The sequence below is a fragment of the Protomyctophum parallelum genome, assembly GCF_964188405.1.
Source record: "Protomyctophum parallelum genome assembly, chromosome: 16".
Taxonomy (NCBI): Eukaryota; Metazoa; Chordata; class Actinopteri; order Myctophiformes; family Myctophidae; genus Protomyctophum; species Protomyctophum parallelum.
In genome coordinates this window covers 7,974,447-7,994,288 of record NC_139711.1, presented here as the reverse complement: position 1 = coordinate 7,994,288, position 19,842 = coordinate 7,974,447, and the positions used below count along the sequence as shown (strand labels likewise).

Genomic DNA, 19,842 nt, shown 5'->3' with positions numbered 1-19,842 from the left:
GACATACAAGAATTCCAATTTTAGACCGCAATTGCACATTTATCCCTGTATGATGAAAAAAGGAACGGCCAATTTTTTTAAATGAACTTGAACATATGTTGGGGGAAATGGACTGGTAAGATTTGGCACCATTCCCCTCAAACCAGAGGCAGATCGATGGCATATGAAGAATTGCAGTGGTACTGCACATGCTGTACACATACAGTACTTTGCAAGGACAAAGCCTCTACTAAGAATTCATTCTAGTGACAGGGATGCTACTGTGGTGGTTGAAAGACCCCCCCCCCCCCCCCCCAAGGTTGACACATATGCAGCGCTTTAAAATATAGAAATGCCACGTTTCTCAAAACAATTTCTCATGGCAAAGACGTGACATCCTTAGTGGGAGTAATATACTGCTTATCCCTGGGTGTTCCGCCGCTGTGCTGCAGCAAAAAGAAGGATCCCACTTTCAGAATAATCTTGATTTCGATACCGACAGACGGAAATAACTACATGGAAACACAAAAGGTAAATACTGGGCAGTTTTTGGTTTAGACTAGTCATTGGTTAGACCAGTCATTAGTCCTACAACTACAACCCATCTCAAACCCTCACCTCCCACGGGGCAGCATACCTAAACCTAACCTTAACCCATGTCTAACCAATGACTAGTCTAAACTAAGTATGCACCCCATATTTACTGGCAAGAAGTCCGTGTCTGAGATGGACTCAAGACTATAGTGCAATATGGCCAAACTCTACATAGACACAACACCTGATTTATACGTGGTTGCACAACGCTGGCATTCGACCAAGCATGATATCACCCGTAAGTATGATTCCCAGCAAAAAGCTTAAGTGAACCGTGCGGCCATTTTATTCTAAGTGCTGCAGGTTGAGTCAACACACGAGTCCTTGTGGAGAGGCACCGTGAGATTAGCATGTGTGGTCTGTGACTATACACTTCAATAATCCTACAAGGGAAGAAAACATTTTCTGAACTGAATTTGACTCGCAGTAAAGACCTGGTGGTGTGTGTATGTATATATATATATATATATATATATATATATATTGGAACAATCTAGATTTGTCTGAGATTCTGCACCACACAAAGACATTCACTTTCATGAATGAGCAATTGTTTTGATGTGAAATATTCTTCATCAACCGCCAGTGTTTTTCAGGGTCATCTTTCACTTTCATATGCAGTACTAGTATCGTCTGGGCATTTCAAGTCTTCACAGTACACTGTAAAAACACTGCAACGACACGTATCTGAGCACACGATCTTGGTTGTGAGAAACCACCACATGCCTGTGCAATATACAGTACACAGCCCTTCGCCTGCCTATTATTTTGTGTTCATTTTTCTTTCTTTAATGTTGCAAATGCCAGGAAAATCAATAAGTAAAAAATGTCTGCATACTGTAAAATGTCTGTGCTCTTCCATAGCTACAGGCTATAAGGACTAAATGGAGTCTTCAGCAGTGACTGCAGCAATCATTGCAATATTTATGATTCCAACGTGGAAGCAGAGCTTGGACGTTATAGCCGATTGGGTCATATATATATATATATTTGTTTGCTTATAAATGAAAAGGAGATAGGAGATCTACAAGCTTAAATCATGTTGCCAAATCTTGTGAGTTGTAGATCAGCTATTTCCTCAGTTTGTGTACCTGTGTCATAAAATGTAGGACTTTAATTTACAGGGGGGCACCTTAACAGATCTCATCTCATCTCTATTCTGCAACCTGTCATTTCTTGACAGCATACCACTCAATGCTAGAGCACTGCTCTGCCTCCGTTTGCATTGCTATGAAGGATGAAAAATCCTTCCGAGTCAATAATATGCCGTGTCAAATTTAGATTTGGGTCGTGTCATTCTCTCTGGGTTCATTTCACTGCTTCGGAGTTTCCCCTACCATGTTTTGGATGGGGGTGGAGGTGGGAGTCTACTGTGTTTTTGTCATTTAGTCAGTTACACCAATACGGTCATTTAACTTATTTTACAAGGTTATTCACAATCTAAAATGTCCTGAGTGTGTATCAGGATGACACTATAGTTATTAATTACCCCAAAGCACCTGTGTTTGTTTGCCCCACACCGTGTCTGCTCACTGGAGGAAGTGGATAGAATGAAGTCTGTTCTAATCTTGTGGGGAAACCGGTGACATTTTACTAAATTCACGTTTTCTGCCATAAAATGTCAAACGGATATGAAATGAGAGGATAATTAGCTGACCCCAAGTTAATTATCGGGCGAGGACAAGGCAAGCGTTACAACTTTTGATGCTGCACAAAAGGGCGGGGCTCAGACATACAGGAGATTACATCTACACACTCCGTTAGGCGCAATAAAAGTCTAATAAAAGCCAATGAGTAATTATTAATGGACGGACATGGACACCGATGGCCGGGAAATATTTGTGTGCGTGCGCGTGTCATTGCTAGCAATCCAGGACTTTCCCCAGAGACAGAGTCATTCACTACCACCCGCGGTGCTTGCTAATGTTCCGTGCAAACCGTGTGTGGAGAGGAGACTGCTTGCATTGATCAGCTCAGCTTCACGTCATGCCGTCATGCCACCCACGGCGTCCCCCCGAGGCTCAGTACTTGGTCCCCCCTCTTCATAATTTGCAGTCACGGCCTCAGCTTCATGCCGATGACGACCGTTCCGTATCTAACCTCCACAACCATTACTGCCGTGCCGTCACACACACACACGCTCCACCCTCACCTCCTGCCTGACCGACGTCAAAACATGGATGCAAAGTAACCTGCAGTTAAGTGAAACTGCAATCGTTCTCAAAATTTGGCCCAGTCTCCCTCGGCAGCTCCACTCATGACTTCTCCCTCGATATTGACGGCTCCGTTGTAGACGCCCCCTCCACCCAAGTTTACAACCTCCTGGACCCCCGCCATCTCCTTCCAGTATGTGTCAACCAAATCTCTAAAAACTAAAACTTCACCTCTGTAACATTGGCCCGCCTTCGCCCCATCCCATCACACACCCGCCGCTGAGACACTTTGTTTGTTTACCATTAACTTAGTTTTGTTTTTAACTTTTTAACTAGTTTCTATTCCTAATAAAGTAGTTTTTTTATTCCATTTGTCCTGCAAAGTGACGTTGAGTACCTTAAAAAGCGCTATATAAATCACATGCAATATTATATTATTGCGACCACAGGTCACATTTACGAAATTGCGCATTTCCCGTCAGTGTGTTTGTTTGGATGGTTGGTTGATCATGCCTCGTGACATCACGTGACAATATCAGGGATGGAGATCCCATATATGGAGATCCCTGATGTCATCAATATTGGCCAGCAACTCTAGATCTGACCTCAAACCTCTTAGATCTCCATATATGGAGCTGAGCTTTTCCGACATTCAATATGTTGATCCTGCCCCGTCCATCCTTCCTCTTCGATGTCTCCCTTTTGACCGATACCTGTCCATTTAACCCATTCTGACCGGGCACCCATTTTGGTGTCAGCATCATGTTATGCTTTAGCTATTTAAAAATAGCAGATCTACAAGCTCATATCGCGCCACCGAGTGGCGCGATACGAGCTTGTAGGTCTGCTATTTTTGAAAAATCGAAGAGCGACTGACATTTTTATAATCTGATCTCAGGTCAGAATGGGTTCATCAGACCAGTGTGTGTCCGGCGGAAACCTCGTATGAATCTGATCTCAGGTCAGAATGGGTTAAACTCTAGACGTGCAGCTGCGCCCGTCAGCCGGCCTGAAAATTAAGGCCCGGCCCTACCTGGGCCCTCAAACCCTGTACACTCAAGACGCTGCCACCCGTAGATCTACATATATGGAGCTGACTTCTGACATTCCATTATGTTGACCTCATCAAACCCTGTACACTCAAGACACGCTCCATATATGGCCAGTACAGAATCCATTTGATCTGACCCCCCCATGCCAAAGTGCCAGCGTTGGCCCACAGCAGGCTGCCGTCACCAAGGCGGATGTGTCCCGGAGGTGACCTTTGCCCTTTAGGGTGAGGTCGCTTCTCGCCCTCAGGCGTCTCACTGGTTATTTTCATAGCAGTTATTCTATTGATCACTTTTTCCAATACAATTATCTTGAAACTGTTGGATTAATACAACTATCTGGAAACCCTTTTCTTTTTTAACCCATTCTGACCTGAGATCAGATTCATACGAGGTTTCCACTGGACACACACTGGTCTGATCAACCCATTCTGACCTGAGATCAGATTCTAAAAATGTCAGTCGTTCTTCGATTTTTCAAAAAATAGCAGACCTACAAGCTCGTATCGCGCCACTCGGTGGCGCGATATGAGCTTGTAGATCTGCTATTTTTCAATAGCTAAAGCATAACGTGATGCCGACACCAAAATGGGTGCTCGGTCAGAATGGGTTAAATACATCAATGAATTGATGGATAGATTTGATTAACCACTTAACTTTATACTATTTTGCACTTTGTTGTTCAACGGTGTCAAGCTCACAATGGGTCACTGCGATGCATCCGGAGCATGTAGATCATTTTTTATTTCATTAGAACTTTTCATAATCAATTAACTGCAACATCAAACAATGCTGAAACTGACGTCCAAGCCATTCATTTCCTATGGAGGGAGTTTGCGTGACACCTGTATTTAAATTGTAGCATATGACCAGTAAATGAGCACAGGGTCCACCATTTCTACGAAAAAGGTGCAATTCTTACAACGTAAAGATTTTGGGAGGCAGATAAGTAGGGATGCGTTTACTATCCTCCATTAAGGATAAAAGCCTCCAGTGTTGAAATAAGTCCAATAAGTCCACATCTATCCTGCTCTCAAACCACCCAATACCAGCCAGTGTTTTATTCAACGTGTCTATTTCCAATTAACTTGAGAGGGGCTTTTAAATTATATGACGCCATCATTTGGGAATCCATTTTAATCTTCTCTTCTCCAACTATCCTTATTCCATATAGCACCATTTATAACAGTGTTATTGGAACAATAGTATAATTGTATGGTGTAGGCATAGGTAACATGAGTTAACCCATTCTGAACGGGCACCCATTTTGGTGTCAGCATCATGTCGTGCTTTAGCTATTTAAAAATAGCAGATCTACAAGCTCATATCGCGCCACCGAGTGGCGCGATACGAGCTTGTAGGTCTGCTATTTTTTTTTTTATCGAAGAGCGACTGACATAGAAGACATTTTTAGAATCTGATCTCAGGTCAGAATGGGTTAAAGGATGTAGTATGCATTAATAACCACGTCTCTAAACGTTTGATGGTCAAAATGGTATTCCACAAAGCGGGATTAGAAAGTTGACCAGTTAATTGTGAAAAAGTGTGCCGGTGAGCGTACCATGAATCTATAAAGAAAAAGACAGAATCTTCAATATTGGGGGGAAAAAAAACAATATGTGGTTAGCATGTAGCCATATAGAATTCTTGAAATGCAGTAGTTATCCCATTCTGACCGGGAACCCATTTTGGTGTCAGCATCATGTCGTGCTTTAGCTATTGAAAAATAGCAGATCTACAAGCTCATATCGCGCCACCGAGTGGCGCGATACGAGCTTGTAGGTCTGCTATTTTTGAAAAATCGAAGAACGACTGACATTTTTAGAATCTGATCTCAGGTCAGAATGGGTTCGTCAGACCAGCGTGTGTCCAGTGGAAACCTCGTATGAATCTGATCTCAGGTCAGAATGGATTATATGATGTCAAAATAAATCCAGGGAATAGAGTATGCCCCCTGGCCCTGATGTGACCAAATGTGATCTGTGATATGAAATACATGCAAGGTCCCTTCCTGGCACACGGACCCCAATTTACTCCACCTCAGCCCCTAATGTATTCACGTCTTGGTGATAGCTTATACTCATTTCATTATGGGATGAAAATCAAGGCGAAATGACTTAATACTGTACGTGCTCGAGATGTGTAATCCAACGGTTGTTTTAACTGTGGTTAGTCAAGCTGAAAGTATTTCCAGGAGAAAAGACTATTTTTATTAAAATATCCATGTCTTAACTGTCCCAAGGATGTTTAGCCAAGACTGGCTCAATTATTAGCAGTGTTGCTGCTAGTTACTGAAATCTTCAATTGTATGTTGAAAGAAGTAATCTTTCAACATCAAATTCCAAAGTCTCCAGGTGAGATGCGGTTATACATTAATGCTGCTAAAATATTAGTTTGCGTTTAATTCTCTTATGCATCTATTGACACAACGTGAACAACAATTGCCCAGTACTAAAATCTGATTCCCAATTTACTTGTGATAATAAGAGGTTTTATAATATGCAAATTGTGGTTGCCATTTCTTTGGCGTTACCAAACGGCATCCATGTTTAATATAATCCATCTTGGGACTTGGGAGAGATGCAAGCTGTACAGCCTAGCCTCCCTCTGGCCTCGCTAAGTGATGTCAAAGTTAATCATTGCTCAAAAGAAAAAGCGCTACAGGGAGTCCGTAGCATGTCATTTCCTAATGCCATTTATGACACAAGAGGGCCCCCCAGGAGAAAGATCTGGGGAACCGTTCCCCAACGTGGTCCCCCCTTTTTTACTCCCATGTCCTAGTAGGTTTCTCACACCGTTCCGTCTCCGTCTCTCACACACCCACAGCGACACTCCGGGGCCAGTCGCCTGTGGGGAGAGGTCACTTCCAAATGTCAGCCTATGACACTGTGACACAGGCACTCTTTCAAATCCCTCCCTCGAGGAGGGGATTGAAAGACCACTAATGAGGACAGTTAATGTTTCTGTCAGCTTGTCAACTGGTCTGTCACTCTGGCTTCTATACTTCCCCACCTAGTACTCACAGTACTGAAGATTTAACCCATTTAGGCCTGACCTCAACATAAAAATAAAAAGTTCTTCTAAATCCTCCAGTTTTCTGAAATAAATATTTTCACGATTTTTCAGAAAAAAACAGACCTACAAGCTCGTAGCGCACCACTCGGTGGAGCGCTATGAGCTTGTAGAACTGCTATTTTTCCAATAGCTAAATTATAACAATGTTTCAAACACCAAAAAGGGGTTCCCTCGCCCAAAATGGGTTAAAAGGAATGGCAATTCCAAAGAGAGTGTATCACCTCTATTAAGGAAATGAGCACAGCCAGCGGGGTAATGGAACAATGCAAACATGCTTTGGAAAAAATAAATTATTATGTTCTTAATATCATTGTTTGAGTTGCAACTCCTACTGCAGTCCGATACAAGATGTCACCCCGTTGAGAAATTGAAAAAATACCCCTCCCCCCCCCCCCCCCTCCTCAAGACAGCACTTAACCTTGGGCTGTGACGTTTTAGCTCCTTTAGTTTGACTGAATTTAAAATGTGATTCAGAGAGCTGTGCCCGTCCATACCAATGCAGTGTTTGTCTCTGCTCTCTCAATAGCACCACTTCTGCAGACCACTTCAATTCTCACAGCAAGACAGAGTGAAATAGAGAGTGAAACAAATAAGAGAAATGGAAGGAAGAGAGAGAAAGACGTGGAGGTGGAGAATGTGTTGCATCGCAAGTAGAACACAGAAATTCATTTTTCCCTTAAGCCTCAACAACCCAGCTCCGACCCTTCAGACAGACAAGCTGCATATCAACAGGGCTCTCCATTTGAGAAAAAGAGCCTGAACAAGAGGCCGCTATAGTGGTACCAGAATGCCCAGCGTCTATACAGGTAATCTCAGCTGCAGTACCTCAATCAGCTTGTTGGCGTGCTCGCGGAACACCTGCGCGTACTCCTTGACTTCCTTCTCGTTGCCGTTCTTGGCCGCTTCGATCAGGACCAGGAGGGGAACGTTGGTCTCCAGGAACGAGTCGGAGACGTGGTCCATGACGGCTTTACGCAGCTGTGGAGAGAGGGAAACGAAAGGCAATGTTGGAATTGTGTGTCCGAGAGTGTGAACGTGAGAGAGAGTCCTATGGATACAGGTTTTAGTCTACATGGGGGCCCGTTCTATAATGTAAACAGGAGCCATTCTTTTAGATCGATAATGTATACAGGCATCATCCACAAAGTAAACAGAAGATACTACTATCCCCAGGGTTTCGTTTTTGAGTGGTGCAACCACTCCAAGGAACAGCAATGTCCGTGTTCACCTATGTGCCGGTTAATGAGCACCAGTATGACTATTAGTACCAGTAGGGGCGCTGTTGTGCCAGAAACAGAGAGAGTGATAGTGCTGCACTGTTGCTCGCGAGAGCGAGAGCGAGAGGAGGGGGGAGGGGGAGTTGCACCACTCAGTTCAGTACACGGGTGTGATTTCTTTTTTAAACTCAGCATGTCAAGGGTTAAGCAGACACTGGGGTTTCTTGCCATATGGACTGCTGAATTATATAAGGGCATGCTGCTAGACGGCTATAGCAGCCGATTCTCAATTCATCTCTACGATTCCAATGTTCCTATAATGAGCAGAATTAGAACGTTCGTCTACTTAAAGACAATGGTTTGAGCTGCACCGTGCATGCCATTCGCACCAAGCCAAACACACTCCAGTTTGATTAACACGTCGCACAGGGAATCAAGACCGGATTGCAATAACATAACAATCTCTATAATCAGTAACGTCTATCAAATATGTTAATGATGGTCAAATGCCTCAGTGCGGGCGGCACTTTAAGAGATTGTGATTGTGTTATGCAATCAGACTGATTCGACTACAAATTTCAGTCACACACACAGCTCCTTCCCAACATTATATTGTGTTAAAGTTCATTTTCTTCCCCGATAAAATTCAAAAAGTGTAACTTTCATATATTCTCAATTAATTGTGCATAAAGTGAAGTATTTAAAACCTATTTTTGTTTTAATCTTGATGATTATGACATACAGCTCATGAAAAAAAAAAAACCCTATCTCAGCATATTTTACGAGACCACTAAAAAAATGTCTACCATCTGAAAAGTATATTAATGTGTGCAGGCAATACTTGGTCTGGGCTACTTTTGAACACATTATTTCATCAATGGGACGTGGCATGGAGGTGATCAGCCACTGTTGAGGCGATAGGGAAGCCCAGGTTTTCTTTGACAACGGCCGTAAATTCATTTGTATTGTTGAGTCTTATGTCTCACACCTTCCTCTCGACAACACAACCTAGATCAGAGTGCCATGTTTTTAGTTTCTGGATAGTCAGCGTGTCACTTTAATGACACCACACCACAATTCCAACATGTTTTGATTGTCCACGAATATAATCTTTTTCCTTGTTAAATATTCTTTCACATTGTTATAATGATCATTAGACTCAGAGCATAGCCCTCCTATATCTCCCTCCCCCAGTCAGAATTCAGAGTTTTAATGAATGTAGGATGTACAGGATGTAATTTACATACACATGAGTGAATTCATTTATTTGACTAAATGTTTTTTATCGTTTATTTACCGGTAATTGGTTTTCATTATGCCAGTGTGCCAGTGATCACCCTCCTTTGTGCCAAGGTTGGCACCAGTGCCAAAGGTTGCCTACTCCTGACCTAGATTCTCTGTGGGGTTCAGGTCAGGCCAGTTGGCTGGTAGTAAGCACATTAACCCATTTTGGTGTTGGCATTATGCTATGCTTTAGCTATTGAAAAATAGCAGATCTACAAGCTCTACAAGCTACGAGCTTGCAGGTCTGCCATTTTTGAAAAATAGTTTTAAATGTGCCTCAAATCTTTCAGAAAATGGTCATGATTTGGAAGACATTTTATTACATTTCGACGTCAGGCCTGAATGGGTCAATACCATGGTCAGTAAACCAGTTACTAGTAGTTTAGGCACTGTGGGCAGGTGCCAAATCGAGCTGGAAAGGAGAATTAGCATCTCCATGGAGCTTGTCAACATACTGAAGCACAATGTACTCATTTTAGTCATTTTACAGCACTGTGTGGTTCTGTACATTGACAAGCTTTATGTTGATCTGCCTTTTCCAGCAGCACTTGGCACATTGCCCACAGAGCCAAAACAACTAACAACGGGGGCGTTCCACGCACCATTGATGAAATGTGTTCAAAAATAGCCCAGGCCAAGTATTAACTACATACATGAATATACTTCTCAGATGGTTGACGTGTTTCGATTACCGTGGTCTTTGAGATGAGATTGTCATGAGCTGTATGCCATAATCATCAAGATTAAAACAAAAATAGGTTTTAAATACTTCACTTTATGCACAATGAATTGAGAATATATGAAAGTTTCACTTTTTGAATTATATTAGGGAAGAAAATGAACTTTTACACAATTGTTTTTATATAGATATAGAGAGAGAGAGTGTGAGAGGGAGAGAGAGAGAGAGAGAGAGAGAGAGAGAGAGCGAGCCAACATTTGGCCAATCAGTTTCAACTATATCAATTCTTAGTCAGGGACAGGCCTAGCAGCTAGCCAGTAGCCACACTCAAAAACAAGATATTTTTACATTAATGGCCCAGCGCATTAAAACTCTATGGGGTCTTATGTCTGCTAGTATTAACCTTCCCGTGGACAGAAGGAGGGAGTGGGGTTTAGTATTAACCTTCCCGTAGACAGGGGAAGGGAGTGGGGTTTAGTATTAACCTTCCCGTAGATAGGGGAAGGGAGTGGGGTTTAGTATTAACCTTCCCGTAGACAGGGGAAGGGAGTGGGGTTTAGTATTAACCTTCCCGTAGACAGGGGAAGGGAGTGGGTTTAGTATTAACCTTCCCGTAGACAGGGGAAGGGAGTGGGGTTTAGTATTAACCTTCCCGTAGACAGGGGAAGGGAGTGAGTTTAGTATTAACCTTCCCGTAGACAGGGGAAGGGAGTGGGGTTGGTTTTAACCTTCCCGTAGACGGGGGAAGGGAGTGGGTTTAGTATTAACCTTCCCGTAGACAGGGGAAGGGAGTGGGGTTTAGTATTAACCTTCCCGTAGACAGGGGAAGGGAGTGGGGTTTAGTATTAACCTTCCCGTAGACAGGGGAAGGGAGTGGGTTTAGTATTAACCTTCCCGTAGACAGGGGAAGGGAGTGGGGTTTAGTATTAACCTTCCCGTAGACAGGGGAAGGGAGTGGGTTTAGTATTAACCTTCCCGTAGACAGGGGAAGGGAGTGGGGTTGGTTTTAACCTTCCCGTAGACGGGGGAAGGGAGTGGGTTTAGTATTAACCTTCCCGTAGACAGGGGAAGGGAGTGGGGTTGGTTTTAACCTTCCCGTAGACAGGGGAAGGGAGTGGGGTTTAGTATTAACCTTCCCATAGACAGGGGAAGGGAGTGGGGTTTAGTATTAACCTTCCCGTAGACAGGGGAAGAGAGTGGGGTTGGTTTCGAACAGATGGAGACATAAGAATGAGACAAACCTGCCGGCGAAGGTCCCTGGTTTTCTTGGTCATCCTGTCAATGGCGTCGTTGAGCGTATCACTCCTGTCCTTCCTGCCAGCCTGAAATGGAGATGAGAAAGAAGTGTTGAGTGGGTGGCGTTCTGTCAACTTAACTTTCCTTTAGAACACAGAGTAAATATTGTAGACATTCACAAAGCGTTGTGTTGTGATGGAGATTAGTTTAGTTTGTTTTTATTTCTCAAAAACAATTATCCTGCTATTTGCCTGCTTCCTTCAGTGCATGAGGAGTGAACAGGCCAATTATTTTTATCCGACAGGGGGGGTAAAATGGTAAATGGTGCTTTTATATAGCGCCTTTATCCAAGGCGCTTTACAGAGATTGTGCATTACATTCACCCATTCACACACACATTCATACACCGATGGCAGCGGAAACCAAGCAAGGCACCAACTAGCACATCGGGAGCAATTAGGGGTTCAGTGTCTTGCTCAAGGACACTTCGACAGTAACTCTGGGGGAGCCCGGGTTCGAACAGGCAACCTTACGGTTACCATCCAGCCACTCTACCCCTGAGCCACAGCCGCCCACTAAGGGGGGGGGTTTCCCTGTAGGACACGTGTGTTATTCCAACCAGTTCCTTCCCCCTGGGTGACCAGGGGGAGGCAGTATAGAGTCCCTAGGGGACACAGGGAGAACATATCCACACAGAAAGGCCCTTTTGCCAAACCCACCTAGGGTATGGGTGGGCGCTGACGACGTGTAGTAGAGATCATCTACTACACTTCTACTAGCCCACCCCCAGCAGGAATCAAACCTTCTAGCTGTGAGGAGACACTCGACAGAGCTGTGATGCAGATTTGTGTATGAAATAGGGCTCAACTATCCCAAAAATGTACACACCGACAGCATTTCAAATCAACACATTTTTGAGTGGTGCAACCACTCCAAGGAACAGCAATGTCCGCCTATGTGTTGGTTCACCTATGTATGTACCGTAATCTCCGGACTATAAGGCGCACCTGAATATAAGCCGCACCAGCCAAATTTAGGGAAAATCCCAAATATGTACGTATACAAGCCGCACCGGACTATAAGCCGCAGGTGTTTTAATGTTTAATTACCATATGTAAAGGTTTCCGCACGGTCGCCCCTTTTCCATCCTGCCCCACTATTATACCGATTATATAAAAAGTATTATCATATTAATTTATCATTGTTAAGTTCACTCTGCATTTCCACGGGCATAATAGCATGATGATGCCATTACAAAAAATGGGCTAAAACAGGAGAAATGTGTTTAATAAAACGAAATTAACTGCTAGTAGGAAGGTCCTAAATTAATTTAATTAAGCAGTGACCGTGTCATGTTATTCTTTCTTAATTTTAGTATAGAGATCGACTACTTCTCCAACCTACGTACTAATCCATTCATCCTGGCTGATTGTTTTCATATCATATACAAGCCTACTGTACGTGGATTTTGCCGTCACCGCCATTCAAGACATCCCTCCTCACTCTGCCCAAATGTAGCCTGCTAGCTAGCAAGCCTAGCATGTAATATTAAATAACCTAGCCATTATAAAGACTGTAGACAGGAACTGTGGTTGTAACTTGATGTGAACATTTAGGCTTGTATGAATTGAATGAATAATATCCCATCGTTTTTCAACCAGCGCTGGCCTCTCCTCCGTGCCTATAATATATAAATCCATTCCAAAGTAACGTAACATGCTAATGCTATGCTGCTCCGTAGAAACGTCTTGCACAACGAAAATAGCAGATCTACAAGCTCACAAGGCGTCCATCCGTGAGGCAGTGTAGACTTGTAACTTTGACAACAGCTGTTGTGAATTTTGGCCAATCAGAACGGCAGCTGCAAAGAGCCTGCATGCATGGACCGGCCATAGATAGATTTACAAGGCCCTCTAGTGGCCGTTACGTTAGCTCAGAGTCTTAGATGGCTCTGCTTTAGCTGTAAAAGTCCATAGATAAGCCGCACCGTTGTATAAGCGGCAGGGTTCAAATCATGGGTAAAAAGGTGCGGCTTATAGTCCGGAAATTACGGTATTAATGAGCACGAGTATGACTGAGTACCAGTAGGGGCGCTGTTTGCCAGAAACAGAGAGAGAGAGAGAGAGAGAGAGAGAGAGAGAGAGAATTAGTGCTGCACTGTTGCCTGCTAACAACAGTCCATTATGTATCTCTTAACAGATGTTTTAGTTCCAACCTGTTTGCACTGGATCCCCACATAACACAGGTACTAATGTTATAATGAGCCCAAGTCCCAGCAGTGACATTACATTCACGCTGAAAAATGAAAACCGTTAGGCTAAAATAAACATGGGACATGAAATCCATTTGTCTACTTAAAAGAGCACAATAGGGTAAATGGTGCATTTGTATATAGCGCCTTTATCCAAGGCACTTTACATTGTGCATTACATTCACCCGTTCACACACATTCATACACCGATTGCGGCCTGAAGCCATGCAAGGTACCAACCAGCACATCGGGAGCAATTTGGGGTTCAGTGTCTTGCCCAAGGACACTTCGACATGTAGACAGGAGGAGCCGGGATTCGAACCGCCGACCCATGGATCATTGGACGACCTGCTCTACCTCTTGAGCCACAATAGCATACAGGACAATGCTAGGCTAATAGTAGGGTACTTTTGCTTTTAACTATGGTGAGGAGTTGGTATAGGAGGAAGATGACACAAATTGTATATTATTCAAGATAAAGTTGTGTAGTATACCCCGACATTTCCTACTGCGTTATGTTTATTATGTTATGAGTTTTACAGTAGCCTAAATTGAGAATCAAATGCATTTTACGTTGGCTTGATAATTCATTATTGACGATTTGCTTTGATGTCACAAAGTTGGTACATGACAGCAGAGTGATTAACCCATTCTGAACGGGCACCCATTTTGGTGTCGGCATCATGTTATGCTTTAGCTATTTAAAAATAGCAGATCTACAAGCTCATATCGCGCCACCGAGTGGCGCGATACGAGCTTGTAGGTCTGCTATTTTTGAAAAATCGAAGAGCGACTGACATTTTTAGAATCTGATCTCAGGTCAGAATGGGTTCATCAGACCAGTGTGTGTCCGGCGGAAACCTCGTATGAATCTGATCTCAGGTCAGAATGGGTTAAGATTCAGATATTTCCCCCCACACAATTCCTGCCTCTCGGTGGTCTTCTGTGGTGGGAGCCCCAGAAACATGGCTCTACATGGCCAACACCATTCATTATGTACACAGAGAAGTACACACTAGTACCGTTCCCCCTACTAGAGGTAGACAGCAGTTCAATCATAGTCACACACACACACACACACACACACCTCCTGTCAGAGAAAGAGTAACGTGTAAATTGTTTAAGAAGGATGGGAAGAGAAACACGAGAGGAGACAATCAAATCAGAGGAAAAAAAAGAAGGGTGGTGGTGGTAATGCCAGTGCCATCACAACACAGTCTGTGAAATACTGCCCAATATGGTGCCGACATAGACCGCCACCACCAACCTCTAGCCTTTGAAGGACTGGGGAAGGGGGGGGCTGTGTAACACATGGTTAGAGGCCTAGAGAGCTCCTTCGGTACTAATGCTCTGATTTCTTGCTGGTTGTATGCAGTGCTATGTGGGATCACTCTAGTCCACTCGGCTCTCTATCTGATGTCATTCATGGTTTGGCCTGTATTTCATTTCATTTTCACGGCAGAGGTTTTCATCAGGTGCTTATTATTATTATTATGGTTAGGGCTTCCCCTGTAGCATGTGTTATAATTAAGCAATATTACACGAGACTTCAGTGATGCTTGCGGAACTCGACTCCGTCTCGTTCCTGACCGCATCCCTGTCGTGGCAATAATCACGTTAACCCACACCCTCGAGTGCAATATTGCAATTCTACCACAGTTACCCTTAAAAAAAGATTTGTTTTTGCTCGGACGAACTCGAGGCTTAATTTAAACAGAAACGTTCAACGTGTACTTCCAACAACAAATTGGTTCCAAACATGGCGTGCTGTAAATATCTTTGCACAAGAAAGTAGCTCGGAAGATTATTACAACTCGCGTTCCTGCAGACTGCTGCTAGCAAGGCTGTTGAGTCTTAAAAATTAACTCCAATAGGAATACATCCTCCCATTAAATTTTTCATGAAGGCCAGCAACTCTCCATTCCCCTCCAGAAAGAAATGCAAATAAGTTATTCTTGGAGTGAAACTCTGAAGAACACACAACGAGTCAACCGTCTCTAGGTGGAATTTCTCTTCGCACGACTTGGAAAGTTACCGTGGTTATATCAACGAGTAATTATCACTTTTCTGTTTAAAGATTTCAGAGCCAAAGCCTGTAACGTATTCTCGTTACCATGCGACTTTAAAAGCAGCTGCTCATACACATCACATGCTTATGCTCAAAAATTAAAAAGCACTGCACTCAGAACATGTGAATTATAGATAGATACCTACCAGACTATGTTCGCATTTCTATATCATACAGTAACCGGCTCCTTGTTTGAGACGAAAGGCATTGCAGTCGTCCCCCCCCCCCCCCCCCCCACTCATGAAAAGACCATTTTGCTTTAATAATTTTTACGTTGTTTATGTAGCTTGTCTATGTATATGTATACAGCAGACACGGAGGCAGCTGTGAGGCAAAGGCTAAGATTTACAGCCATGGTTAATTTCAACAGTGAGCTGCCGCAACACGTTGGAGATATCAATATTCTGATGGTGACGAGCCAGGAGGAGGGAGGTGGTGGTGGTGGGGAGGGGGGGCTGTGGGTGGGTAGAGAGAGGCACACAAGCACTGTGTACGAGGCAGAGAGCAAGTGAGTGTGTGTGAGAGTGGAGGGAGGGAAAGGGAAAAGAGTGAGAGAGAGAGAGAGAGAGAGAGAGAGAGAGAGAGAGAGAAACTGTGCTTATGATCGACGCCAGGCTGCCACCACTCTGTAGCAGAGAGTGGCTGCAACAAAGAGCACAGAATAACATCGGCGGCTCTCTCCGCTCTGCTATTTTCTCTTCCCTCTGCGTCTCTGGTAGGAGACGAGGAGGGCTCTGTGGCACTGTGCTGCTGCAGAGGCTATGCTGAGGCTGATCTGGCGACGCGAGCAGCGAGCGGGGGTCTCTCTGTGCTGCCATCAACAAGTTACGGGGTTTAAGGACCCCCGGTCATGAAGGGGGGGGAAAGCTTTGATCTTCAATTAACCAATTGAGCTGACGACATTGCAGTGGAGAGAGAAAACGGAGGGAGTGAGAAAAAGGAAGGAGGGGAAGGAGTCGGGGTCTCGACGCCGAGGTCGTTTGGGATGCAACTGATCAACTTCGAGAATTAAGGATTCCTTGGAGAAGGTGGAAAGAAGAGAAAAAAAACGATGTATTCTTTTCTTTAATCTTGGATTAAAGAGAGGGGACAAAAAGGAAGAAAGGAATAACAACATCTCGGGACATGGAATTTAGGATTTCGTTTCAGTCGGGAGGGCTGCTCAGTGTTGCTTTATTTCAGAAGAGCCCGGTTCCTTTTGTGTTTACTCAAAAGGGTTTTTTCCCACTGGATCTTTGTTCCATCTGGCTGCTCCAAGAGTCTGCGGAAAAGGACAGTTGAATGCAGCCTCCGATGTGCACAAAAGAATGGGTAAGTTATACCCTCTTCATTTGGTTCGGGTCTGGACCTGAATAGGGAATAAGAGAGAGTGGAGGGAGGGAGGCTTAAGACTACAAGGGCTATTGAGAGAGACGTCTATTTTGTTCCAATTGTCCATGATGTTTTATACCCTCGCCAACACCCAAGTTAAGAATGAATTCGTAACACAAAAGCACATAACCTCTAAACTGACCGAATCGATCACTCGATCATAGATATTCATCAAATAAACTATGATGAACTCGGAGAAAAGGACACGGCAATCGAGGGTTAATGCATGACAAATATGAAAACGGTAGGCAATGACAGCAACCCGCATGAACATCAAACGCAATGGCATGTGATTGAACACGATAAGCTGGTCAAACTACATCTTTTTCAGCTTTTAATTGAACATACGGTGCATATTTAACTGTGACCCTTCAATTATGCATATATATATATATTAATATATTATACACATGCTTATGACGCATGAGAGAAGTTGTAAATGGGATACAAGTCATATAAAAAAGGTGTGTTTATGAGGGAGGGGGGGTGAGAGAGCGACTGAAAAAAAAGAAAGAGCAATTGCTCATAAATAGAAAACCAAAAAAAAATAAACAAAAAAAACAAGCCACGCATCAGCAAATAAGTATTCTGCAGAGAGATTAGCTTTCCCGCCCCACCAGTTAATTTTCTTTATCTTTGAACCCCCCCCCCACACACTCACAGGTTTCCATTCAAGGTGGCCATTGGTGGGAAGTGCACCAGTGGCAGTGTGTCTGTGTGCGATCGGCATGCTGCTGATCTGCCCGCCGCCTCCCGCGTCGTGCACGACGTGCCCTCAGAAATGCCGCTGCGAGGACCTGCAGTTCTACTGCGACACGCAGGGGCTCCGGGCGCCCCCCGACGGCGTGGACAAGGGCGCCCTGGGGCTCTCGCTGCGCCACAACAGCATCACCGACCTGAGCCCCGACCAGTTCTATGGCTTCGGCCAGCTCACCTGGCTCCACCTGGACCACAACCAGATCACCGCCGTGCAGGAGGACGCCTTCCAGGGGCTCTACAAGCTCAAGGACCTCAACCTGAGCTCCAACCGCATCGCCCGGCTGCCCAACACCACCTTCATCCACCTCATCAACCTGCAGATCCTGGACCTGTCCTTCAACCAGATGACGGCGCTGGAGCCGGAGCTGTTCCACGGACTGAGGAAGCTCCAGATCCTCCACCTGCGCTCCAACTCGCTCCGCACCACCCCCGTGCGGGCTTTCTGGGACTGCCGCAGCCTGGAGTACCTGGGCCTGAGCAACAACCGCCTCCGGAGCCTGGCGCGGAACGGCTTTGCGGGGCTCATTAAGCTCCGAGAGCTCCATTTGGAGCACAATCAGCTGACCAAGATCAACTTGGCCCACTTCCCTCGCCTGGTCACCCTCCAGTTTCTGTATCTGCAGTGGAATAAGATCAGCAACCTGACGTGTGGCATGGAGTGGACCTGGACCACGCTGGAGAAGCTGGACCTAACGGGGAACGAGATCCGCATCCTGACGGCCGACGTGTTCGAGACGCTGCCCAACATCAAGATCCTGCTGTTGGATAACAACAAGTTGACCAGCCTGGACGCCCAGGTCATGGATACGTGGCAGTCGCTGGGCACCGTGGGGCTCTCGAGCAACCTCTGGGAATGTACCAAACGGATCTGCTCGCTGGCCACTTGGCTGAGCACCTTCAAGGGCCGGTGGGAACACTCCATCCTCTGCCACAGCCCCGAGTACGCCCAGGGCGAGGAGATACTGGACGCCGTGTACGGATTCCAGCTTTGCCAGAATTTTTCCGCACCGCCGCCGGCCGTGCAGACCGCCGTCACGTCGACCACGGACTATTCGACGACGACCGCAGAGGTCACCGGCTCCCCGTTTGGAATTATGACCGCCACGCAGGACTACGCCGAGGATTTTGGGAGCTTTACGACGGTCGCCGCCGTCGCGACGTCGTCAACGACGACTCAAACCCCGCACGCCGCTCCGACGGCGACCACCGCCTCGCTAAACGAGGAGGCGGCGGTCACGGATGACTTCTCCGAGACGGACAACACCGCGCTCACACACAGAGTCATCATGGGAACTATGGCGCTGCTCTTTTCCTTCTTTCTCATCATTTTCGTCGTGTACATTTCACGGAGGTGCTGCCCTCCCACCCTGCGCCGGATACGCCACTGCTCGGCCATTCAGAACCGCAGGCAGATGAGGACCCAGCAGCGGCAGCCTATGGCGGACCTGGCGACGCAGGTGCCGTATAACGAGTACGAGCCCAGCCACGAGGAGGGGGCGCTCGTCATCATCAACGGCTACGGGCAGTGCAAGTGTCAGCAACTGCCTTATAAAGAGTGTGAAGTATGAACTCCTATTTATTCCTATAGAGCTTATGGTTTTGCCATTTGACCATTTCAGATGATACAGGGTTTCTTTTTGATTTTTCTTTCCGGTTTATATTAAAAAAAAAAATCATGATTTCTACAAGTGAGCTTGGCGGATATATGAGAGCTGTTGACAGACTGATGGGAGGATTTGACAGTTGAGGGACGACGTAGAGATATTCACAAATTTATTTTTCTATGAATGCAAGGTTGTTCTTATCAGGCAGGGGCAATCATTTTGAATGGGTAAAAATTGTAAACTGAGATTTGTCACATTGTCACTATATTCTGCAGCACAGAGTAAATATTTATCAAAAATGTCCTCTGCTAAAGGAACATTAATTATTAGTGGAGAAATCGGATTAAAATGTATGTCTTGTTTCCTGTTAAAAAGTAAACAAGCAAGTATCTGATGAAGTTTATAAGATGCACCATAGACACTGTAGCCCAATCACAATCACTTTTGGACAAATTGGATATTATATCAAATGTTTTGTTTTAGTTTTGAATTAAGATGTTTTGCGAGTAATATAAACTTGAAT

General features: G+C 44.8%; 2 protein-coding genes across 2 annotated transcripts in view; one reads left to right on the top strand and one right to left on the bottom strand.

Moving 5' to 3' along the window:
- ctnna1 (catenin (cadherin-associated protein), alpha 1) overlaps positions 1-19,842 on the bottom strand; it is a 127,341-nt gene that overhangs the window by 43,002 nt on the left and 64,497 nt on the right. The window contains 2 exon segments of the mRNA XM_083785769.1: positions 7,676-7,828; positions 11,272-11,352. Of these exon segments, the coding sequence (XP_083641895.1) occupies positions 7,676-7,828; positions 11,272-11,352 (234 nt within the window).
- On the top strand, positions 16,563-19,355 carry lrrtm2 (leucine rich repeat transmembrane neuronal 2). The gene is made up of 2 exons (XM_083785607.1): positions 16,563-16,896; positions 17,620-19,355. The coding sequence occupies exons 1-2, from the start codon at positions 16,893-16,895 to the stop codon at positions 19,281-19,283; spliced, it is 1,668 nt and encodes a 555-aa protein (XP_083641733.1). The 5' UTR covers positions 16,563-16,892; the 3' UTR covers positions 19,284-19,355.